The following is a 26,576-nucleotide window of genomic DNA, read 5'->3' as shown; positions in this document are numbered from 1 at the left end:
GTTTGTTACTAAAGTAACAACTGACTGTAGAGCCTCCTAAAGATACATTTCCCCACAGACATCGTTAGAATTAAATCTGAACAAGTAAATATCTGATCTGACGCTTTTTCCTCAGACTGAGAATGGGAAAACCCTCTTTCAAATTTGTGAGAGTATAATGGATCTTAAATAAGTCTTTTGTTTTCTCATGGGGATATACGTACCATTTTGGTTAACGGTTTGATTTCAGTCACTCCTAAGCAGTAGTCCAACTGTAATTTAACTAGATTTTCCATCTTTATACTGTTTAAGGGAAGAAATTCCTCAGGGAAACTGTAATAAAAGAAGCTAGTATTCCTTAGAGATAGATGCAGTACTATTTACATCTGGAAAGATGTAAATAGAAGTGCAAAGGAAGTATTAATGCCATTTTGAAAGACATTGATGAGTTTTAATCTGGAATACTATGTGTAACTGACCATCAATAATCAAGAAGGTTGAACTCATGCTGAGTAGGAGGAGGTTCTAGGAATGAACAAGTCTATTTAATAAAAAAGACACTAAAGGCACTTGGCTGTGCAGGGTGAAAGCTAAAAAGGGAAATTATTGTTGTCCATAAGTATATCACAGGAGAGAAATATTCCAGGGTGGGATCTAGGTTACTGAGGATAAAGAATATAGCAAGTAAAAGGATATCAATTGAAGCAGGTTTCTGCCTGTGAAAGCAGCAAGATAAAAAATATTACAGTATGACAAGTGGTGGTAAAAACCCTTCCTTGTTCTAATATCTTTTCCTCATCTGGATAATTTAAGAATAAAAGCATATGAAACATTGCCTGAAGTAGCAAGGACAGGGACTTGATCACTCAGGAAACCTTTTCCATTTGAGTTTGGAACTTCTACTTAAGCTCATCCAGCAGGTCAAGGGAGGTGCTTCTACCCCTCTAATCTGCTCTTGTGAAACCCCACGTGGAATACCGCATCCACCTCTGGGGCCCCCAACATAAGAAGGGCATGGGCCTGTGGGAGCCAGTCCAGAGGAGGGCCACAAAGATGATTGGAGAGCTGGAGCACCTCTCCTATGAAGACACGATGAGAGATTTGGGGTTGTTCAGCTTGGAGAAGAGAAGGCTCCAGGAAGACCTTATAGCAGCCTTCCAGTACCTAAAGGGGGCCTACAGGAGAGATGGGGAGGGACTCTTTATCAGGGAGTGTAGTGATAGGACGAGGGGTAGTGGCTACAAACTGGAAAAGGGAACATTTAGATTAGCTATTGGGAAGAAATTCTTTACTGTGGGGGTGATGAGGCACTGGAACAGGTTGCCCAGAGAAGTTGTGGATGCCCCATCCCTGAAAGTGTTCAAGGCCAGGCTGGATGGGGCTTTGAGCAACCTGGTCTAGTGGAAGGTCTCCCTGCCCATGGCAGGATGGTTGAAACTAGATGATCTTTAAGGTCCCTTCCAACCCAAACCATTCTGTGATTCCTACACACTGTCCATGGCTTACTGTGTTACCATGTAAGCTGCTTATAGGTAGGGTAACCTCATTTTAAAATCAATATATCTGTTTCTGTATTTTCTGCAGCTAAAGGTAAGGTATAGCAGACTTTCAAAGAATTATCACTAGAAATAGTAATTGGAAGTCTTACTTGTTACTGCTGTGCTTCTTGTTATTGGGAAGCTGCCAAGATATCCATAAACCCCCTTAAAAAAATAAAACAAAAAACCAAACATACAAAAAAAGTCAAAACACAAAGCCCCACCCAAAACAGCAAACCAAATTAGACTTGCCTCATGCCTCTGATGTGAAGAGTTTGAATGATGACAATTTGGGCAGCAGTACTGTCTGGTCTGTCAGGTCTGTCCCTGAATATTCTATACTGTCCGTGGAGATTTTCAGATGCCCATGCTGCTACATCCTAATGCAGTAATTCCTAGGAATTTACCAAAGATGGATCCCACTGTGTTTGTCACTACTGTTAGAGTAAGGAGTCCTACTAATGAAGAGCTTTCACTCTGCCTAGGCAAATTGGACATGGTGGAGGAACAGGACAGGATGCACAGAACTGTGTCTTGTAGATTTAATAGCAAAACTGTTTTCTGCAAATGAAGTTGTTTGGAAGAGATTCAATGAGGAGAAGACTAACTAGAAGGAGCAAAACAAAAGCAAAAGATTTCACCTAGGATGTAATACACGGAAGAGGGAGGCAAGGGGGCGGAAGAGCCAGGGGAATGGAAGAGTTCAAATTAGAAAATAACTAGAGCAAAAGATAGGGGAAAAGAAAAAAAAAAAAAAGATGGCGCATGGTTGGAGCAAGCTGTTCTGATGCAGACAATGCCAGGAAAATATGCAGGAGTCAGCCTATTGTCTCTAGAAAGCCGAATGAACACCACAAAAGGAGTGTGCTGACCCCACTCCCTGGCTTCTTCCTAGCATTTCTTTTCTCAAGAGCAAGGAGAAAGAAAACTTCAAAACAGTTCATTCAAAATGATGCATTTTGAGCACTTACCAGCAAAGTTTAAATTTCATTGTATAAAAACATCATCAAAATGAAGGATAACCATGAGAGAAACTCTCTTTGTTCCTTGTTGCAAAGTGCTCCACTATGAGCTAGAATGAGTGTCTGAGCATCTAGGGGAAAAAAAAAAAAGAGGGAAGAAAATGATGAGAGATAAGGGAAAGAGAGAACAAAGTTGTAGTAGTCATAGAGAAGCTTTGATGGGAGAAACTTGTTATGCTACCTGAAGTTTGGCAGAGCAAATATGAGCTCTTGAAGTGCTGTTGTGACCCCAAATAAATTTCAGCTGTATGCAAAGGTTGATATGGCATCCTTCTTCATCAGTGTATTTTTTTAATAAGATCACAATGCAAGCTGTTTTCCCTCCATTGTTTTTAAACCCTATTGTGAAATCCCAGTCTAAAAGGAAGTTATTCTGGCATGTGATAAGGTGCTGAAAAGTTTTGTAGCATATTTTAGATATGATGAGGACAGAGGTCTGTCACAGCCAAATTTTAGAGCTTCCTGTCATGGCTCATCATACCCTAACAATAGCCTAATGGAAGTGTCTTTAAGAAAGCCCAAATATCTAAGAGGAAGAGATGGGAATTTCCATTCTTAGTCTGTGTCCATTAAATAGATTTCACATATATCCCCAAGGCTTATATATGTTGTGCATAAAGCCATGAGCAGAACACTGCAATGTTTGACCTCTGTCTTCTTGTGCCTTCTTGTATATGAAATTCAGTTACAGTGTACTCTGAAATGAATGATTATTAGTGTCTAGAGATATTGTCGCTTTCTGTGATATGAAAATGCTGCAGTGTTTCATTTGAGAACAAGTTTTGAGTATTTCAAACAAGTGATTGTTCAGGGAAATAATATTTATTTGAACCTTAAGAAATTTGTTTCTGCTCAAAATATAGGAATTATCCCATTAAAAAGGGGTGCAAAGTTCTGACAGCAAGCAAAAAATGCAAGAATCTAGAAATGTGGAGTATGATGTCTTTTCTATTGATTATGAATTTTGAAATATCAGCTCTCATCAGAATGTGGGGTGATCAGATGGCTGCTGTGGCAATTTGGTTCAAATAATGTCTTTTTCACACCTCTAGTGGCCTTAGCAAACAATCCAGGTACATTTTTGCATTATGTTGAATAGTAAATGTATTTATCTGAGTGGTGAACTTTTAAGTTAGTATGAAAGTTATGGTATGTTTCAGTTCTAATTACTATTTAGACAACTTAGGGGGACTTCAAGAGCTGCTGACGCTGGCTGGATTTAGATTCTTGCAGTTTTCACCTGAAGTGAAATGATTAAATAAGACACTTGAATGTTTCCTAAAATGAATCTTTGTTCTGTCTCTTGGGAACTCAGATGTAGGTGTCACCGTTGCAGCCCTTCCCTTTAGCAAATACTTTCCTCATGGGGTAAGACATTAACTGTGGTGGATGAAGCTGGGAAAGCTGGGACCATAAAGCACAGGATTTTCATTGGGGTAGTGTATTGGTTTTCTGGTCAAACCAGTCTTAATTAAGTCTGTGGTTAATCTACTGTTAATTTCTGGTAATAAGTTGGGTTCTTTTCTCTTCATGGGCCAAATTCGTATATAAAATTTAAATTATGAGTAGCATAAAACCTCTGTCATTGTCGTGGTTTTGGCTGAATTTACCAAAACCGGACCGGCAGATGGCCCTTCCCCCTCCTTTCCCCCCCCTAAAAGAGGAGAGAGGAGGAGAAAGAGATAAGGAGATTCAGAAGTTTAGAATGAACTAAACTACTTTAATGAAAAATTAATATTAAAATAAAAATAAAGAAGAAAATAATGAAATAGATACAATATATACAAAACCGTATCAAGCTCCCAGGATGACAGTCACATCACCGGCAGGCACTGGGGAAGTCCCAGACTGGACTCAGTGACAAATGGGAACTGGATTCCAGCTCTGGAGTCAGGAACACACGGATCGGGATCAAAGGCAGATGAACAGACAGAGTCCTCTCTGGACGTCGGCCATCGCAGGAAGGGGCTGACCCTTTGATCCCTCAGCCTTTATACTGAGCATGGGGCAGATGGGATGGAATACCCCATTTGGTCAGGTTTGGGTCACCTCTCCTGTCCACTCCTCCCCACTGATGTGACCCCTCTACGTTTTTTCCGTTTCCGACCCTCTAAGGGGGCAAATAACGAAATTGGCTGACCTTGGTTGTTATAGCAATAAGTATAAGCAAGGGCCTCCCTGCATACCATTCCTTGGCATGGAGCACAAACATTGGGCTTATCACTCTGAGAACGAGCAGTTTTCTCCACAATATGCCGTTAATTTCAGAGAGTTAGAGGAGGCCTAGCTAGGATGTAAAGTTACAGAACAGAAAATTGGTTCGGTTTTACTTCAAACCGGGACAGTCATATAGATTTTAATTTTATTAAGTTTTTACACTTGCCTTTATTAAATGTAAGCATACTCATTTCTTGCTTGATGGCTTGGCTGCTCAGCTTGATACTGTGTTTTTCCTTAGCTAGTGTTGATAAACTTCTTGTCCCAATCAGAAAGCATGAGATATTTAAAATTATTCCAATAATTATTCCGTAAAACATTTATCTGTTCTGACATACTAGGTTTTTATCTGTTTGGTCTGTATGTATATAAATGGATGCAGAAGGTATATAAAAGAGGAAAAATTTTCTGAGCAATTAGGAATTGTGACTATACTGGGCTTTATCGTAGGACTGTGAAGCAGAAAGTTACAGTAAAATGTTTTCATTTTGTTTACACTCATTGTTTACATTTAATTCTGGAAGAATTAGGTTTGTATGTTCAGGACCTGTGAAGTATCTTCTTTGCTGAATTGCTGAGAAGTGCCAGATTGGAGTCTAGAGGATCAAACTCCACATCCTATCTACTCAGTAAATTAACAGTCAATTAAAGTCAATTCAGCAAATTAAAGATTTGTTTGGTCCATTGCATTCTTATGATGTTAATTCTATCTGCTAGAGAGAGATTTCAAGGTCTCAGCTCATGGTACCTGTTAGTGACTGCTAGTTCTCAGCTTTATTTTGCTTACTTGTGACTGGAGTTTAATAATCAATTATATTAATTTGCCTTTGAAATAATTTGAAAATACCTAAGTTATCTAGGTATTTTTCACCACATGTGCTAATGTTGTGGTTCAGGCTTAACATAACAGAGCTAGAAACCTGAAGCAAAACCACGTGTTATTTTTTTTATCCAGAAGGGTCTTTACACATATTTTGTATGTCCCCTTCAATTGCATTCTAAATTTTTTTTTTTTCCTTTATGAGGGATTTGTTATTGAGTGTTAATGATGCTATATAGTTTTATACAATGGAACCAACAACCTTCATTTCAGCATCCTATTTATGGAGCAAGGGTCTGTTGATAAGGATTATTTTGGTATGAGCCTGGATATGTAATAGTGGAGGGAAAAAGATCAGTATTGAGCTGGGCTGACCTGCATAATTCAAGAAAACGCCTAAGTCTGCATCTAGCATATAAGAAGTCCTAAGAAAATCAATAAGGCTACTTAAAGGCTCGATGCTAAGTTGCACTTTATTTATATGTTTTTTTGAACTGAAGCAAATATCAGTCATGTCAGTACAAACAAATGAAGATCTTTAATGTTTGCTGTTTATTCTTTCTTGTGTTTTTCTTTCCTCCCCATGTCTGTGCTCCTTTTTCATTTGATACTGCATATGACTGCTATCTTAGTTCCAGTATTTAAATGGGCATGGCAGGCTAGATTGAATTTCTGACTAAGGTTCAGACTTGCTTTGGCACAAGGGAAATACTGTCCCCAGTAGGTTGAAGTGACTTTGTAAAACATCTGGTCAGTTCTTTCCCTGTTTTGGATGCAGTTTTGCCTTTGAGAACTGAAAGTTGCATCTGAAATATAACTGTGTAATTTTCATTCTGTCACTTAAAATACATTTAATTAGAAATCATTAACGGATTTAAACCTTAGGTGACTTGTGTTTTTGTATAGCGGGTCCTTCTTTTGAAAACTCTGTCTATGGTATGTTACAACACAAATATTGTGTTGTTTGTCACTTGAGGGAAGTTGAAACTAGGATTTTATTGCTGGTATGTTCTCTCTGAAGGTGATGGTATGAGAGGGAGGGAATCATCTTTTTCTTACATAACAATCCATGAGGCAGTCCAGAGAGAAGCAGTATTCCTGTAGTGCTTCTGGTTGTTTATTCTATAGGCCTAGAGAATTGAGTCTAATCTTCAACTGGTAAAAAGGAATATTGTTCCACTGACATAACTGCTGACTGAAACTCTTATTTTTTTTTTTATTCTACCAACCAAGAATCTGGCACGTAAAATCTGCCAAGCTTGATGGATACATTGTGCATGTCTACACATTATATTTGGCTTGCGAACATCCTGATGAGTGAGCACAAAAGCAGTTATGTGGGAATAGCAATAACAAAGTGATCTCCAAGTTGATTATGGAAAATATTAAAAAGGCCTAAGTGGTGAGAATTTAAAATATGTGTTGGTATATAGTTAGCATACTTCCACTGCTTCTGTGGACTGATAAGAAAAATTGAAGGGAAACAAAGTGTAAAGAAGGGGCAGTCACAGAAGGGAAAAGCTGAAAGGCAACTTCTAATTTTAGGTATTAGCTGAAGTGCTTAAGGCTGGAGTTCTGTGGACACTTGAAGTGGGCCGGGCTGTTTATTCCCACTGTTGTGCCACAGCCACCTCCTGCAGCTGCATGTTAAATAAGATCAGGCCACCCACTTGGCTGAAGGGGCCTGTGTCTTCTGAGTCCAGTCACAGATGGTATTCACAGAATTTAGGCCACTGGTTAGGAGATCTGCCAAAGTGTTTGCAGTAGGTGCAGTGCAGCTTAACCAGCTCTAGCTACATTGTACTTAGCAAATTATCTGCATGACTTGCATTTGTCATGTAAAATGCCATGGCCTTTTCTTGTGTCCGAGTGCCCAGGTGGACAGACCAGGAGTGTGACTGCAGAGCCACTGACTGACTGCTGTGATGAAGACCAGAAGTGCAGGACCAGTATGTGCCCCCTTGGCTTGAGGCAGCATGGCTAGAAGGAACGCTGCTTTGCTGCACCCCATACCCATAGCTCTACTTCATTATATACTCCAAAACAACAGTCTAGTAGTCCCCTTTACATGCACACCATCAACCCTGTTAAACCACTCCCCTTTTATCCCACTAGGTTGCAGTTCCCATGTCCAGGGACAGGGAAGTTAGGAAAACTGTTTCAGACCATCTAGCTGAACTTCCTTTGCAACAGGTTTTTACCTTTTTGCCCTCGTATCTTGTGACTGGTTACCAGATTCTGAATATGAAGACAATAAAGACATGAATAATCTTCCTTCAAAACAGAGACTGGTGCTATGTGTCTCTAAAATTCCAGCATTATTTCTTAAAATAATAAGTGTTAATATGCTCATTGTAGTGTTTTATCATTGAGTGTGTGGAATCATGTTGAAAATACATTTTTGTCAGGGAGGCACTGGAAGCAGCTTTTCAGTTTAAACATCACACTAGTTTGCTCTATCACATAGTCAGAAATGTTCAGATAAAGCTCTGTACCTGGACCCCAATGCTGCACATCTACGGAAAAATAATACCATAAATCTGAATTTACCTGTGTTCGCCGCAGACCTAATTCAAAGCATAGTCTTTCAGCTTCCCAAGATTTTGTCTCTGGAGATCAAAGTCTTCATGACCAAAATTCAAAAAGCAGAATTGCAAATGTCAGCAAAGAGCTTTTGTAGTGTGCATATACTCAGGCGCATGCACATATACAAATGCATATACACATGCCTCACTAGCTGAGATTGTCAGTGTTAGAGGATTGTTACAGAGCTTGTGGTATTCTCAATTAGATGCTAATAATTTGGCTGCTTTTGTGTACTTAGTTTGAGTTCACAGTCCATTTTAAATTCAGTCTCATCGGTTCTCCATTTCACTTTTAACCATTGTGTTCTGTTATGAATTTACTTTAATGGGTCAAACATTTTATTTAAAATTGAAATCAGCAGCATAAGTATATGATAGCTAGCAGATTTGATAACTTCTCATACTGGAAGAATTGGATGCAATTAATTACAGACTAAATATTACAGTTTACCTTTTCCTTTACTGGATATACCATGTCATTATCCAAATACACTGCATGCCTTTATGCTCTGGAGTCTGATCTCAAATAAAATTGTAGCACTTGATCTCTCAAATCCTTACCACTGACTGCAAGGGGAATACCCAAATATACTGCTAAATTGTGCTGCACATTCTCTTTTTTTAGGACACTTCTCTGAATCCAGAAAAGAGGGTTTGTTCTGTGTGTTTTTGAGATAGTAATTATACCCTGTCTAGAGGCATATTTCTTAATCCCTTTCACAAACAAGAGCTGGAGCTGTGGCTCTGTTGAGGAGCTAAAGAGAAGATGGTCTTAGCCAGCATGACAGATAATGAGTAGATTTGAGGAAAAAGGAGTGGTAGAAGTGACATGATGTAGAAGGTGATGTGGTGAAAGCCTCAACTGAAAGCACTGGTCTGAGAAAGATGGTAGGTTTTGAATGGATATTAAGACTAAGGTCTTAATAGGACAAAGGAGGAGCTGGAACTCAGTGAGGAGCTGTGGTTCTTCAGGGCAGGGGTTGATGGTTCCAGGGCTTCTGGATTAAGAAAGAGAGAGGGGTCACAAGAGGGTATCTTTAACTAGGACCCTGGTGTAGGAACCGGACTCATGCACCTTTCCCAGTCCACTTTTCTCTTTTTTCTTTTTTTCTCTCCTGTGTCTGAAATACAGCAGCCTTATGACAAAGATAGCCTTTGCTCATCTTTCATTTCTTGATTTTCTCATACAAATCGTTGCAGTGTTTTCTTATTACATTTCTTCCCTTTAATGGTGAGTAAATTCAGATGTTGTAGAGACAATCAAGTGCATATGACCTGGGTTTTATTTAGTGTATGACTCTGGATTGAGACAAACTGGAGTGAGTAATGTTCTATAGCTTATTATTTTAATATGGCGTGAAGTTTGAACTATCAAAAAAACTTTCATTTTATACTTGTGTAATCATTGCAGCTAAACTTTTCAACAGACAAAGCTATACATTTTTGCCAATAACCCCAAGTTTATTCAAGATACAGACATATAGCCTCTGCCTGTTTTCACTGCCCTCGCCCTCTTTCTTGTCTAATTAACCCAGATGCTAAACTAAGAGTAACTCTGTTTCCTTCAGAGGGAAAAAAACTGGTGTGAGGTCAGAAACACACCTTGTCACTTTCTGACCAAAAAACTGTCAAAGATGAAGAAGAATCCTTAGCCTGGGACAGAATTCACTTGCAATTGCTAAATGCAAGTCATGTAGCTGAGGTCAGAAGAGTCTTATTATTGAGGTCAAGGTCTATTATTTGGTAGGCATTGAATACCATTATACTGCTTATCACATTTCTGTTAGCTTAGAGGAGCTTGAATCTCAGCTCTGACCCTTTTCTCTCTCTGTAACTTTATAGAAATCATATAACATTACTTTTAGGTTTCTCAGTCTGTGTGAGGTAGGTTTGAGAATATTTAACTATATAGCTGAAGAGGCTAGCCTATGTTGGCATTAACCAGATGAAATACTTAGAGCACCGGGAAATCAGGGAAGGGAAGGACATCTCATCCAACTGGTTTAAGGTTATCTGGTAATGATTTTGAGCATAGGAAAAGTCTGTTTTAATCACTATGTTACATTTGTTCTGTTTTGCTTTGTTAATATGTCATTTTTGCAGAATAAATTATGTCACCATGTCTCATCTTTCTTAAGGTCTGTGAATGACCTTTTCTCCTGGAAGTTTTTGTTATGCCTTATTTTAAAAAACCTCTTTGTGGGTCACATTGGAACAAAAATGAGAGCTAAATTTAGCTTTTACCAATGGAAATTGGAGCTTACAAACTCAAACTTTTGCACAGAAGGTTTAACAAAACTATTCTTGCTGTTGTGCCAAAGGAAAAGGGAAGATTATGAAGGCAAAAATCACTTAGTTTAGAAACTTGGTGATTGACTTTTTTTTAACTTCTGAGCTTGGTGCGGAGTTTTTGAGTGGGTAGGGGAATATATGCGGGGGGGGCTTGGCAGAATCAGTTCATTATTGAAGGGAAATCTAAACTCTGAAAACAACACTTTAACTAGTGCCCTAGCTAGATGAAATGTCTTTGTCTGCTAAAGAACACAAAGTACTTACTATTTGGTTAAACAAAAGACTAGGAAATATATTAACAGATAATATCTGTTTGTATAACAGTTTTGCTAACTGGATTGATTTGGCTTCTATTACATAATCAAACCCAAATTATAAAATGGCAGGAGCTGTGTAGTCACATTCCTTGTTTAGAGCTAGTGCTGTAGCCTGCCAATGGTGTACAGATTGAAAGGTGAAGAGCAAATTCAGCCCAATAGTCAGGACAAACTTCCTTACCACGAGCCACCTTGCCTCTGACAAGGGCCCTTTTAAGAGGGAGATGAGTTTCATTTTGTCCAGCAAATTTGCCTTGCTACTTTCTTTGAATAAGTAAATTATTTTAACCTGTGGAACAGGAGGAAGAGCCCAGCTTTTTTGCATATCTTGATGGTATCTGTACCCAAATGTATCTATAGGTAGACCCACATCCACAGCTCTTCCTGCATTACACTTTAAGATATAGCTTCCAGCAACTTCTGGAATCTGCGTTTATAAAATATAGATACAGCATTTTCCTGTAGCTCGGACCTATATAATTACATCAGAAACAAGCATGTATGTGTTGGGCTGGGCCAGGGCCCTAATCTCAAATATAACATGTTAAGCTTCTTGGGCTTGGAGATATTGGAGATATTCAAAACCTGCATGAACAACATCCTGACTGACCTGCTTTGACAAGGGATCTACATGATTTCCAGATCATCTCAGCCCTTCATGACTTTGTGACAGAGTTACGTTTTTAGCAGGTTTTACTTGCCAAAGACAAAGATTGGAAGAATAGAAATTAAGTAAATGCTTTCCAGGGAGACAGCAGTTTAGTGCAGCCCATGGGAAACACCACAACCAGCCACTGGGTGTGGCCATGACAGATTCAATCCTATGAGCTATTTTGTGGGCTCCTGTATATTCATTTGCATAGGTTCAACCAGAAAACACTGTCTATGTCAGGCAATATTCTAACGTTGAGAAATTTTGGTCTCACCAAAATTTAACCAAGTGTTAAGGGAGTGATACTAACTTTCAAATTCTAGCTAAATCATGACCGCATTTAGTAGATTATTTTTTGAATATGATATGAAGAATGTCTTTGGAGAATATTCAAAATAACTCTCTCCTGTTGAGAGAGTTACACACAATCCTGTGTGATTGGGTAACGGATGGAAGAGGCCAGAAAGATGTGTATTCATTTCTCATCTTTACCACTGGATTGTTGATTGGTTTTTTTTTAATGTCCCTGTAGAGATCACTTTATCTTCTGTGCTTCAATTTCTTGCTCTTTGAAGGTGGCCATCCTACAGCTTTCCATAAAACAGCTCTGGGAACATGGACATTGCTAAGATAGGATTGGTAACATTCACTATTGAAAAAGAACTAACCTGTCTTTCAAGGGATGTAACAGAAGTTTTATTAAGTTCTGTACAAGGATTAGATGCAGCAGAAATAAGTATAAACACTTGAGTGTTAGAATAAAATAGTTTCTTTTTAAAAGTATGGCATTGCTAATAGGTTAATAAGGGCACTGAATTTTTAGGGCACTAGTTATTTTGAGCAGTTTGTAAACAAGGTAGGTAGAATGTTTTAGAATAAAGTATACTTTGAAGACATTAAAAAGATCAAGTTGTGTTTTTAACCTTTTGCAGTTAATTCACTGGTGTTACAACTCTGTTATTGTAATGCAATTAAATTTAACGTTAATCAATAGAATAGTGTTCGAAGTATGTTGTGGAGAACGTCATCAGTAATTGTAGCTTAGTGATATATATGTTTTCTGACAGATTTTAGGGAATAATGTTATTAATAAGTACAGAAACAGTCTGGAAATACTGGATGTACTTCGATACAATGAAAGTGAGTAGTCTCTAAATCCCTACTACAGCTGTATGATTCACAGTAAAATTGGCAGATGTTGGGGGCACTTATAGAAGTGTCATTTGGATAAGTGGAATAATTCATCTGTTTTTGGGAAACTTGTTTGACTTGCCTTTATTTTTAAGATCATAGAATGGTTAGAGTTGGAAGGAACCTTAAAGATCATCGAGTTCCAACCCCCCTGCCGTGGGCAGGGACACCTCCACTAGAGCAGGTTGCTCAAAGCCCCATCCAGCCTGGCCTTAAACACTTCCAGGGATGGGGCATCCACAACTTCCTTGGGCAACCTGTTCCAGTGCTTCACCACCCTCACAGTAAGATTCCTTTATTGAGTGTAGAGAGGAGCTTTACCTGATGCAATTTAAGGAAATCTAGCAGTGAGGCAGTATGCTAAATGGAACACATCATTTCCATGAAGCAGAGGAGCATATTTTGAGCTGTCAGTATAATACAATGTTTGTTTAGCTTCTTGGATCCATGTGAATATATGTAATGCAATTTGCAAGTGTTTTGAATAATATAGACAATAAGATCAAGGAGCCTTCCAAAAAGAACAGGAAATTAAAAGGGCATAATTCTTTTCTTAGCCACTGGATGCCAGTTAAACAAAAGCAGAAAAATTAGGTAGCTTAGAGCTGTTGAAAAGGGAGAGTTCTTATACAGAGACTGCAATGTAATAAAATGTCAGCTGTAAAAGCAGACCTAAGAGAATGCTAGGGAGTATACGTGGTGCCACATTGCTTAGAGAGAAGAAATTAAATGCAAAGATGAGAGTGGCAAAGCGAGAAGAGATTATTTCATTCTTCCCATCCTCACCTTAAGGAGTGATTCCCACTGACTGTTACAAGAAGTAAGCCTTTTCAAGTTTAAGCTAATTTTGCAGAGCTTCAAAAGCTTAATTGGCTTTGCTACATTAACAGTAGGTCATTTCCGCACTTTATTGTTTTGAGAAGTGTGGAGCATGACAGCCAGCAACTTCAGAGCAACTTGCAGGGTGGCACACTGCTGAGAGCCTCTGGGAGCAGATGTTGAACCACAGGCCCAAAACCTGACATTCTTTATGATTTGGAACTTTTTAATAAAGAAAAATGCTTTTGTTAAGTGGTTATTTTTTCCTTATCTATTCTCAGGGTTGCTCTTGTGGAAAATATTCCTGAAGGGATCAACTATTCAGACAGTGCACCATCCCATTTGTCTCTTTTCCAAGGCTGGATGAATTTGCTTAATATGGCTGAAAAGTCTGTTGACATAGTATCTTCCCAGTGGGACCTCAATCACAGTCATCCATCAGCATGCCAGGTATGTTCTAGTCTAAGAAAAGGGTGGGACTTTAACAACCTGTTCTTGTTGTTTCACTACTATTTTTTTAGAAATACAGTCCTTCCCTGTAGCAGACCTATTTGTTTGAGTAGTCTTAAAACCATTTTCATATGGGGATTTTCCTTGCCAATACAATAGTTTTCTGAGAGTGGAGGCACGCTTGGACCAGATAAGACATCCAGCACATATTCATATCACTTCCATCTTAGGAAAGGATGTCATCATGTAATCTTAAGAAACCTGCAAAATTGTACCTATATTAACACACCCATAATTAGAAAATAAGTGTTTAAATTTGTGGATATTTCCAATTTGGTGCAACTGGTGAAGGAAAAGAGCAAGCATGTGGAATAATTCTGCAGCCAAATAGATGTATAGAATTACACTTATAAAGAACAATGTATGAGATGATTTCTTATACCTTTTCAAAATGAGTCTTGGAAGGCAGCAGTGTTCAAGACTTCTGCAATTAAGAGCAATAGGAAAAATCAGAAATCATAGTGAATGAGGCAGACATGCATTACAATGTTGCTGTGCCAACAAACACGTAATTCTTGAGAGCAATCCTCTTAGAAATATGGTAAGGGCAGGTTTCCACTTAGTATCACAAGTGAAACTAAGATGTCAAAGAATTGATAGGCTGAGTGTGCCTCCTCTTTTCCACCAAACGGATTCTTTACTGAAAGAAACTGCTCAGCTGACATGAAATGGGGTTAAAATACAGCCCAAGTAACTGCGAGGAATCAACTCTGTTATACTATGTCATAAAGTCTTCGCTTTCCTCTCTAGTTCTGTTGATACTGTGCAGTAAAAAAATGCCTTTTGCTAGATGATAAGGCAAAGACTGGTATTCTGAACAACTAAAGATCATAGTGCAAATAGCCTGTGTTTTCAAGTCATGAACTGGATTCTACTTCTTTTGAAAGAGGCTGTAGCCTAGTTGAAAGGCATACATTAACTATTCTTCACAATAAATCTACTGCGTGTCCATTTAAAAGAGTGAAAATCTGAGGTTGAGCAGCCAAATGGAAAATGTACTGCAAAATCTTCCTATTAGAATGCTTATAAATAGTTTATGAATAAATCTGAGTATCAAAATATTGAGATTTTTCACAATGTAATTATGCAGCTAAGCTTTATTTAAATTTATTGCTTAAGAAACTTCAAATCCATATACTGTCATTCAAGCAGATGAATTCAAAGAGATAGTGCCTTAGATGTTTTTAGGTTGTGCATGAGTTGGTATGTGCATGAATCTTTTAAAAATGTTTTGTCTGAAAAAAATTCAACATGTCATTTGCTTCAAAACTAGCGGAGCCTAACGAATCCCAAACAGAGGACAAAAATAGCAAACTGAAAATTGGGATTTCAGTAGTTAAGCATCAAATCCATTCTCATGCAAAGTAAAAACTGTAAGATATTGCCAAATTTCAGAGCAGGGAAAGGAAGAAGAGACATGGAAGATCTGGATTTGCTCTTTCATCCTCAAATGCACTGTTAAAGCCAGAAAAATGAAACATTTCTCATAATATTCTATTCTAGTTATCTATTTCTGCCTGCTAGTAGTCTTACAAAAGTGAGTAATTACTTCTGTTTAAAGGCAATTAATATTCCAGTCATTTCCTCATTTGTACAGCAGTGTGGGCTGAACAGCTGATAGATCTTTCTGTCAAGTTTGTCTATTCATCCTAAAACACTATACTGTTATTGGCCAGTCTAATTGCTAAAGAAATTGCCAAGACACAGTGTTTCTTAGCAAATTGCTGCCGCAGAGAATGTACACAAAGCTTAGTGTGTGAAAGGGAGGGGAGAAAACTTGTATCGTTACATCTGCTTTCTCCACTTGTAAAATGAAAGTGAAATTTCAGAAGAGCTTCAATAATTGTAATCCAGTAATTTTCTGAAGTATAAGTCGAATGTCCTCAAGTCTTTACAATTTGAGTTCTGGGATATTTGCCCCCAAATAGCAGAAACATTTATGAAAGGTAAGGGGGTGAGATGTAAAACTTCCAGGTAGTTTGGTGCTTAGTGAGTAAGTTCTAGTTGTTCCTTGAATGAGTCTTGTTATATCAGAAAATAAGGATATAACCATTTTCCATACGGACCCATATCCTGCTCTATAACTAGCAATTTCCATTTTATGAATATTCAAGGCATATTGCAAAGCAAGGTTCTCTACAAGAGCACTTCAACAGACATGGATTTTTGAAGGAGAAAATCTGAGTAGGCTAGACTGCTTTTTCTTAATTAGTTACGAGGTTTAACTATGTTCTTTGTATATGTGCTTACATAGTTACATACACACATGCATACATATATATACACACACATATGTCCATTATACATATCGAAGAAAAATACAGCAGGAAATTCTGCAATTTTATATACACACATACATATATATATCCAATATACATATCATCCATATGTAAACTTATTATCCATTTTGTCCAAATGTATATTGGACATATATATAGAGATATGTGCATGTGCGTATATAAAACTGCAGGATTTCCTGCTGTATTTTTCTTCATTTTTGTTTTGTGGTGTGTTACCTAGTGTCCTTGACAGTTGCTTGTCCGTGTTTTGTTGTTATAAATCTAAACAAACAGTCACTGCTGACTGGGCTGTTCTGGTCACCAGTGCTTTGCTCAGCTGCCTGAGTTCATGAGTCTTCTTAAATTGGAGTCTTCAAATGCAAATACATGATGCTACAATGGTGCATGTACTTCCACAGCTTAGGTGGTCAAATAAACAAATATTTGTTTGGTAAAATACTGAGTAGGCTTTCTGCACCTGTTTTTCTCATCCAAAAGAAAACCACATGTTTTGGCAACTTAGTGATGTCATTTGTGTGCATTTTCAAGATGGCAGGGTAGTTGTCATACAGAGGCTTTGAGATTTTTGCGGAATGTTAATGTGTGACTTCTCCTGTGGCAATCCGATGTTTAGAGACATCAGAGGACAACGGAAACAGAATTTTTGAAGATAGTTTTTAATTCATTTGCAGTGAAGGGAGGAGTGAACATAAGATCGTGCCAGTTTCATTATTTTCACAATTCATTTCTTCTGGCTCATCTCATGTTTAGAAACTCTAATTTAGAGTAACCTTTCATGGTTCCAGCAAGTCCTTCCTCACAAATTTCATCTTAAGCTTAACAAATAAGAAGTAATGCCATCATGGTTTGTTTGTATTGCCTCAGTTACAACACAGAAATCGTCATAATCAAGCACATCTTTACACAAACATCTCTTCAGGTGGTGGCATTTCCCCCATGCAGGTAGTACAGACTGAGGCATAGAGAAGAAATAAAAAAAGAGCATTTTTAAAGTGAAAGCAATTTTTAACTCTGACTGAAATTCAAAAAATTGATATTCCTCCCTTTTCATTTGTTATTTTGCTAGAAGAATTTGAGGAGAGCACTTGAGTTTCTTGGTTCTGCATTAAATGGCAGAAATTAAATTTAAGGTTTCTTAATTTATTTACTCTATTGGTTTCTGCCAGCATGATATGATTTTTAGTGATGTTTTATAGCCTTACACTCAAAGGCTTGATCATAGGACAATTTTAAAAAATATTATTAAAATTATACAGAAAAAATCTAGAAGAAAACTCTGGAAGTAACCTGTTTTATTTCTGTGGAAAGAAAAAGATAAGAGTTGTCTAACTGCAGGCATCTAAGTTACTGAAGAGCATGCTATTTCCATTTTAGAGTACTTCAGTAAATACAGAATTTTTGTGTTCATACCTCCCCTATTTTGTTTTTAATGAGGAATGCATGCTGATAAAGACAACAGCAGGCAAGGGAAATCAGCCAGGCTAGAATCAGTCTGCCTAGTGACTGCTAAGAAATTGCTTTGGGGGAAATTTCAGTACTTTTGGTACTGATAATGTTGGCTTTTTAAAAATTCACCAGATAGGTGTGGCAGGTACAGTTAGGATTGATGTTTCAGATATACGGTAGTTTAAAGTTACCATGAGAATGTCAGTTTATTCAAGTGATATATACTTTTTACATCCTATTTTGCCACTTTCAGTAGGATTTTTGAAACAGCCCAGTGAAAAGTGTAAGAGAATGTTTTATCAAGATAGGCAGGTTTCTAGTGGTATTGTTTGTTAAAATTCAGATATGGGATAAGGTAGCACTCTGCAGTCTCATAGCACTTGGCTGCTGCTGTTTCTCAGTCCTCAGAAGCTGAGTATATAGAGATGATTCTGATCGCTGTCACGTAGTCGCGCAGCAGCCTGGTATTGTTTCGCAGAGGGAATGCGGTCTGAATGACAGCATGAGGGTTTGTATTCAACAGAAGCATTTCAAATGTGCTGACAGCAGTGACAAAACTCTTCAGACCTTCTGTCCTGTCTTTTCCTTTTTACAGAACAAAACAGTAAAATTGCAAGTAAACCTGTCAGAAAGTATAGAAACTGAGTTCCAAATTAATACTAATCGAGAAGAAGACTGGGTTCTTTAGCAATGAAGGAAGAATTTCTAGTACCCTGCTTTACTATAGTACATACAGATTTTTAAAAACAAGTTGTGAATTTTTCATAATTGTTTAGAGTGTCTGGACTAAGCCTTGGTGAGCATATGAATGCCTGCTGAGGAATGATGCAGCAAGAGATGAGTTTGAGGGAATTCTTTCCACTTCTGGCACCAGATGGTGTTTTTTGTATACCTGTATAACCACACATATTTGTGGTGAGTGCACTCCTAGTCTTAACCATCACTACTTAAAGATGCTTTAAATGTTTTATCAATTTGAGGTTTCACCATAATTGGACAAGAAAGGATATTATAAATGCACAGCTTGTGGTGTCCCTGATGGGAAAAGAGGTGTATTTTCAGACAGGATGTCTTTATTGGAATGCAGGGCTTTACTTCAAGTGATCTGTTCACCCATAGAATGGACCATTCAGCTGGCAGCATGACCTGTAAGAGGCAGAGAGTTGGTCCATCAGGGATGCTGTCTTGGTCACATCAGGGCATACTAAGATCAGGTAAAACTCAGGAAATGCTTTCATGTTCTTTTTTGTCCAAACTAAAATTAATACAGAAAGTCTAGGCTTGTTTATCAAAGCTTTTGTAAATCATATGTAAATAAATCTTGTGCAGGTAGAAGGGAAGTGGCAATATTGTCCAAAAATAATTGCCTTGGGAAAAAAAATGTAAAGAACCATCCCCTGAAACATGTTTTTTCCATGTTTTTTTTTGTATGCTACAGCTTTCTACTATGCTTCTAGTCAAAATAATTTTTTACAGATAACCCAAACAAAAATCCATGTGCCTGTTTGTCTTTTGACCCACTAAATTAAATCAGCTCATAGAACCTTTCCGAGTAGCAGTTTCTACATATGTATCTAGATTAAAAAATGAAAAAATAAATTAAAAATTTATAAATTAAAATTTTTTAAAAAATATTTATATTTAATTAATTTTTCATGCATGCCTTTTAGATCCTTAATTTTCCCTCCTTGCTCTTTGCAGAGATAAAACTAATTAAACTGTCTCTCCCACAATTGCTGCAGACTGGTACTGCTATACTCCAGCTGAATCTAGGACCCACAATCACTGTGCTGAGTTCCCAGCCCATGCTTTGCCCTGTCCCCCAGCCCCTGGGGTGACAGGCTCCTGACATGCCAGAGTTCAGGCAGCTGTTGGCCCTACTTCTGGGTTCACCAACTGGAGACACCACCAGTTTAATTATGGACAATGTTTTCATTATGGCAGTATCTTGTTGAATACTAAGTTCCTGTGAGCCCTAGGATGAGCAGGGAGCTATGCTGTGGATTTGAGCAAGCAGGTGGGCATATATTACAAAAGTAAAACATAAACAGTAGTTCTGTGTTTCCATTGCAGCTTCTGGCTGCTCTGTAATTTTGAGAAAGATAGTTTTAGGAGGATGGATATTCTTGTTTTGTCACGTTCAAAGTAAGTGATTATTAAAGAAGTAAATATAAAAAACAGGTCTTCACCCTGTCTACAGTACAGACCTACTTTCTGTGACTGCTTAATGCTTAAGTCCCAGCAAGGCTCAAAGTGTCAGTCTGTGCAGGCAATTACAGGGGAAAGGGTGGTTCTCCACTGTCTGCTGCTTCTGGGTTCAGTGAGGGAGCTGGGCTTCTGTCTATGTTTTCGTAGTCCATGCTATGTCAGACTGCATCATCCCAAACTCTTTTGCATTGGCTGTTTTTGTAGAATAGAAAAGATCCTTTACAGATTTTTAGAGTAACAGTTTGTACAGAGAATTGTCTAACACAGTTCTGTGGAAAGCTTTATCTTCTAAGTGTTTGTTTGAAAGTTGATATGACTGTTGCTTTTTTGTTTTAGCTTTACCTTGGGTCCAGCATTATATTGAATCTAAAGTGAGCTGTTTAGGCAGGGCAGGCACTTTGTTAGCTGATTAAACCCAAAGGTTTTGTGTATTTGACTACTAATTGTAATTGGTGTCTGCTGTAGTAAGCTAGAATTGCAGTAAGAAAGCAGGCTCTGTGCCTATAGTAACACAGCACAGTAGTGGTACATTGAATATTTTATTCTTGACATCCTGCAGTTAGATGCTTCTAACTAAGCATTTTTCTTTAAGTAAAAGTATTGAATCTAAAAATTAAACATTTACTATGCAATCAGAAGGTCTACTCTTTCTTTGTTTCTTGGATGTGGAATAATGCCGTGATTTAAAATTTTATTTTTCATGTGAAATAAATATCTTGATTTATGTTTTAACAAGTATCTAGTTCAGCATGAGATTTCCTTTTATTTGTTCTGTTTTAGAAATAAGACTTAAACAATAAAGTTATAGCAGTGTAAAAATATTGTTTTCCATCCTGGTATAGCTCATCTAAAGAAGAGCATGCAACCACTTGAAAATGTATTGTACTATGGTTAGAGCCACTTACAAAAAATCATTTGATATAGAATAAGTACACTCTTTTCCTTACACTTTTAATCCTAATTTAACACAATTTAATTATTTAGAAGAAAGTTATTGTAAAAATATGGTTATGCAGCATTAAAAAAACGGACACTTAATTCTCTGCATGTCCCCTGTCATCAATAGTATTGCACACTCTGGGAAAAGGAAGAAGCAAGTTTGGCCTTCAAAACAGTATTTCTCCAAGAAAAAGCTGAGTTGCTAACCTTCAGCATAGATTTGACCATCTCTAGGAACACATTTACTCAGCAGTTGTGCAATATGTTTTTGTTTTAACGCGCGTCTTTAACTTGCTGATATGCTATTTGAACAATTCTGTGTCTTACAGCTTCTGCTTTCCTTTAATGTTCTTTCCAGGGTCAGCGTCTTTTTGAAAAATTGCTTGAACTGGCATCCCGAAATATTGAGATAAAACTAGTGAGCGATATCCTTCCTGTGGAATCAAAGGTATTAAACGACTTGAAAACAAAGGGTAAGACCAAGGTCTTTATGTTGTTATGCCATTGACTAATACATAATGTTCCTTTTATTTAAAGTGCAGACTCAGATGGTGTATAAAATGCAAACTATTGGTTTAGCACTGTTACCTATAATCCCGCATCTTTCTCCGGTTTACAGTGATCAAAAATCTGAAACTCTAGTACTGGAGTTGGAGTAGATGCTTGCAGTTCGCAACTGGTCAAAAAGGTGGTGCAGTGATTACATAGGTATTTAAACTCATCATAGCCATTCTAATGGTAGGCAACATAACCTGAGAGACTGCTTTCATACCTTGTGGGACAAGATCATTTCCTCTTTTCAGCAACAGCAAAATAATTTAATAAAAAACATGTTTATGGTACTGATGATTCTGAAGCACTGGAATAGACCATCAATCAGATTCAGCCAACAGGTTTTCTGTGCTATGTATATTTCTTAGGTGCTTGCTTTCTTAATCATTGTTTTGAGGTTTACAATCCCTATCCAAAGAGGGATTATACACTGGCGCTACATGACTAAACTTGCTTTATGTAAAACTGTGTGGAAAAATAGCAAAGAGAGTTTAAGAAATGCTGAAAGAAATTAGAAGCTTTTAGGAGTTCTAACAATCTCACACACACTTGTCCCGAATAATAATACACTAATTATCTCTATGAGCTGATAAAAGTATGACTTTTTAAGGGTTGGATACATTTTTCAAAGGGCAAAAAGAAACTATGTATTTTCATGGTGATCATTTTTGACACAGATTACTATATGGATCACAAAAGGAATTCTAAAAAATGCAATAAGCAAAGCAGTTGCTATGTGTAGCAGCACCCTAACATAGCATGTCTGTTTAGGGTAAAGAATGAAGAAAAACCTTTTCCAACAAAAATCAGTTTTTATTTGTTTAAATTCCTTGTATTCTCCTGACTAGGCAAGTAAAAGAAAATTACTAATGGAACTCCTAGTCCCTTAAAGAGATAATCTTTTGATCAAGACTGACATGTTATTTAAATGTAATAACTACAGAAACTTGTCATTTCACAACACTGTCTATTCCAGGACTTTGGTTATTTCAGTTATGTAACCAAAAGTGATAGCCATCCTTTGATAACCAGTAAGAATACATCAACCTTGTCAGATATTTGTGAAGTAAGGAATTATCTTTTTCTGATTTGTTGAAAAAGAAATAGATGTTTTAATATCAATGGCAGTGAAACTGTCTTTGAAAACATGGTTTCTTTTCCCAATGATTCTAATGTCCCAAGTTCCTACCAGTCAGAGATGTGAGGTAGGGCCTGTACATTTATACTGATATACCTGACAATAGATATTTTATCTATCATTTATGAAATACCCAATATCAAAAGCTATCCTCTTTCAAAAAAAGACAAGCAAAATTTTTAGCTAGAAAAGGGAGAGATATTTGGCATTAACGCTTCCTTCACTTTATGTGAGAATGTCAGACCTGTGAGCTTTTTGAACAACAGAACAATTTTACTAGCTTCAGTTTCCCTTATGCCTCGTTCAGATTTATAACACAGGAAATTTTAGAGTATTCAAATTATGTGATCAATATATTTGAGAGCTCTGAGCTACAAAGAGTCTGAGAAAGTTGCTTTTATATAGTAATTCTTGGGAATTTTGCTGTGGTTGTCTTTGAACCTTGAAATTGTCTATATCATTGTGTACTGTTGGCTTTCAAAGGTCAATATTATAACTTACTGATTTTTCTCACTATGAATGAGGTTTTTTCTCATTCCATGTTTTGTTTTACTAATTTCTGCAAATTCCGGTATTTTTGTTGAATGTCCTGATTATTACATTGTGATTGCCAGTTGCAAGTCTTTCACCTGCATTTAGGTTTGCTGTTTGTTTTTTTATCTCCAGAAAAGCTAGGTAAATCTTTATTTGGTTTTGTGTTCCTGAAAAGACATGAGTTAGTTTTAACATTCAGTCAGATTTAGTTGTCTTAATTTTATGTTGAAATGAGCAGAGCTTGTATGAACAGTAGATTCATGTTCTCCTTGTGTCAAATAGAAGCTAACTGGTAGGCTAGCTTAAAAAAAAAAAAAAAAGACTACCCCAATTTCCAATAATATTAATAACACAGTAAATAGAAAATGTAAAAATGTATCTATATTAGCCTTTTTCATGTCTGCTGGAGAAAAAAATTACTGTTACCTACTGCCATTGTCTTAGCTGAGGACAAACATATCATTAAGCTTTCGTATTCTATCCCAGAAGGTCTGTCTACTAAAAATATTAATCTCTTCACTTGTGAGGCACTGGCCACCTGCATCCTCAGAAATCAGTTCAGAATTCATCCTTGAAATGGAACTGTGCGTCATCATTTTGGACATGTATATTCCTGAAAATCACTAATTTTATTTTTTCTGTGCAACTGGTCAGATTTGTCTTAGAAAGTATGCCAGGCACCTTTTTTAATAGAAATGTTCCTCTTGTGGGAAAGAAAGTGGTAAATACATCAATAGCTCAGCCAAATTTTGAAGCTTCTCAAGATGGAGAACAAGAATACATTTGGCTGAACAGACCCAAACTCCCACTTGCGGTGTCTGTCTGAATTAGGCAGAGGAGAGTCCAAGCTCTATTCTGTGGTTCACCAGCTAATAAACTTAGCTGATTATTTCTAAGCAGCAAATATGCTTGGAGCCTGAGCCATGGGCAGTAGCCTGGAGTGAAAACAGATGCATAGCCTTTGGGCCTCTTGCAGTTTCATGCCTTCCTGAGCCTGCCTTCACCTTGCTAGGTAAGCATAGTCTAGCCTCTTCTTTCCAAGGCAGATTGTATGCAAGAGCCGGACTGTTTCCAGGTGGTGGGCTGTCCTACTAAATGTGAGAGACGGTTGCTCTTGCAGAGAGAAGGTGGAAGAGCCTTGCCTTTCTTTTCAGCAGACTGGGTGATCAGTACCCCTGAGCCGTGTCCCTGTGCTGTGCAGGCTGGTTTCTGGGGTCAGGATGAGGGATAATTTCATGTCAGCCCCAGGATGTACCAGTTCATATACTGCCCAGGAACCTTTAAGGATGCTGCAGTTCCTCAGCCCATGGTTATCTGCCTCACACTCCATCTTCACGTAGCCTGCTCCCTTAGTTAGCCTAGGTAAAAGTCCTGATCTCAACACAGGGACATGGGTTTATATGTGATTGCTTGAAGAACTGTACTTGGTCATCCTTATTGTCTCATGCAGTGTTTTTTCTTTTGTATTAGGAACGATGATATGTCACAGCACTGCTGCATCTCAGCACAGATGTTGAGACTTCTTCTGCCAGCCAGATTAATCTATCACATACTTCATTTTTCTAGACAGGCATGCATAAGGCCCCCTTGCCTCTTCTCCCCGTTTCCGAAACACTGTAGAAAGCAGCTTTGATAGACCTTTTCCAACACAGGGGTGCATCCTAGAGTCCTCCCTACACATCCTTCCTCTGCAGCAGCCATCCCTGATTAACAGAGACAGTTGAAATCTGACTTCAGATTTGAGCTGATGGGATAACATAAAGGATAGCTTATGTGGATGGGAGAGCAGAACCGAACTGATAGAGTAGAATAAAATTAAATAAATAAATAAAATTAATAATTTACAGTTGCAATTTTAGTACAGATCTCTGAGCTAGCTGTGAACCTTGAGGTTTGTCACCACTATTAAGCCTTTTTTTCGGTTGTGTCTTTGCTATACTGACTCACTTGAGTTAACTGTAAAGCAAGGTAGCTTGATTACAGAAGTAGTCTAGCAGCTGCAGCATGAAACATGGATTGATTTACTGTGCTAACACATAATGTACCTAAAGCTGTGGTGACAGGAGCCTCTGAGTGCTGAGATAATGCACATTTGGTAATAATTGCTGCACTGTGGGAGAGTTATTTAGTTGCAAAATTAAGCAAGTGGAAATGAAATACTAGTCCCAACATTTATTTATTATAGACTTTAATTGCATTATCAGATTCTATATTTTGCATAGGATACCTGGCTGGTACTTACTATAATCTTACCACGTTAATCACAAGTTTTTCCCTTGTATTGAATGAGAATAGATCAAACATTTAGAGCCTAAGGCTCATTCAGAAGATATTATTTCTGCTGGTAATGGCTAGAATCTTTTTTTATCTTCATATTTAATGTATGTCTCCAGGCTTTCTTTATTGCACATCTACCAGATCCTGCACTGAATGCAGAATGATTAATTTCCTCATAGGCTTTTCCATGCTGCTTCTCGCTTTGGTATCTGAGCACTCTGCAAATACAGTATTAATGAATTTCTTTTTACAACATGACTGTTAGGTGAGGTCACTTGCTGTTTCTGTCTCTCAGGGACAACTGAGAATTATTAATGGCAGCACAGGCACCAAAAGCCAGATCTCAGCCTAGTCATAATTAAAAAAAAAAAAAAAAGTATATTTGTAATTTAAAAAAATCAACCACAGGTAACAGTTCTGCCAGCTCATGTTGTCAAACTTATTACTAAACAGGCTATAAACTATGATGTTATTTTTATAGGACCTTTTGTAATATGCAGTCCTAGGGTGTGGTCATCTTTCTCTATAGTCAATATCAAAGCTGTATTTCACTTTCACGTATTTATACAAATACTAAGCATATATGTACGAATCTCTTTTGCCTGTAGGCAAAATTTGGCTCACTGTGTAAACAAACATGTTCTTCTTTGTCCTCCTTGTGCTGTGACAGTAGCTTATTAATGCTTGTTTTCAAGGTTATTGTTTTAGCCTTTTCTCAGCTGTGGTTCAGTCTACTAGATTGAAACATTTCTTGTAACCCTCCCGCTCCTTGCACGTAATTATGTACTAGTCTTTGTTCCTCAGTAACATTTGAATAGTATTGTCTCCAATTAGCAGACTGTTGTATCATTTCTTACGTGTACAGAATCTAAATCTGTTACTAATTACAATTTTATTTTAGCTGACAGCATTAATGCTTTTTAAGACATGCCAAAGGATTTCCTTTCTTCAATTTGCATTGCTTCATTCCTTTTCTATTTGCTTCCCCACCCCCCCCTTTTTTTAAATTTTTTTTCCTTTTTACTCCCTTTTCATGAATCATTTTTCATATATTTTCAAGGAACATTTTTTGTTTTGTCAGTGCTGACTGAGGCAGATTTGAAAAGAGGAGTCTGTTCATGTCACAATGTGATTTATAAACAAAAAATCAGCTAACTAATAGCTATTGAATGTTAGTAATGAAACTGGAGAATAATAGAAAGTCTTTGTGCTAGGGCAGGATCTAATCACTAAATCACAT

General features: G+C 37.5%; 1 protein-coding gene across 1 annotated transcript in view; it reads left to right on the top strand.

The window, feature by feature from the left end:
* PLD5 (phospholipase D family member 5) overlaps positions 1 to 26,576 on the top strand; it is a 181,363-nt gene that overhangs the window by 101,554 nt on the left and 53,233 nt on the right. Inside the window, exons 3-4 of the mRNA XM_074168561.1 lie at positions 13,714 to 13,882; positions 21,194 to 21,308. Of these exons, the coding sequence (XP_074024662.1) occupies positions 13,714 to 13,882; positions 21,194 to 21,308 (284 nt within the window). The remainder of the gene's footprint in view (positions 1 to 13,713; positions 13,883 to 21,193; positions 21,309 to 26,576) is intronic.

The sequence above is a fragment of the Numenius arquata genome, chromosome 2, assembly GCF_964106895.1.
Source record: "Numenius arquata chromosome 2, bNumArq3.hap1.1, whole genome shotgun sequence".
Taxonomy (NCBI): Eukaryota; Metazoa; Chordata; class Aves; order Charadriiformes; family Scolopacidae; genus Numenius; species Numenius arquata.
The sequence above is the reverse complement of the archived record's forward strand: the minus strand, read 5'-3'. Positions and strand labels throughout refer to the sequence as shown.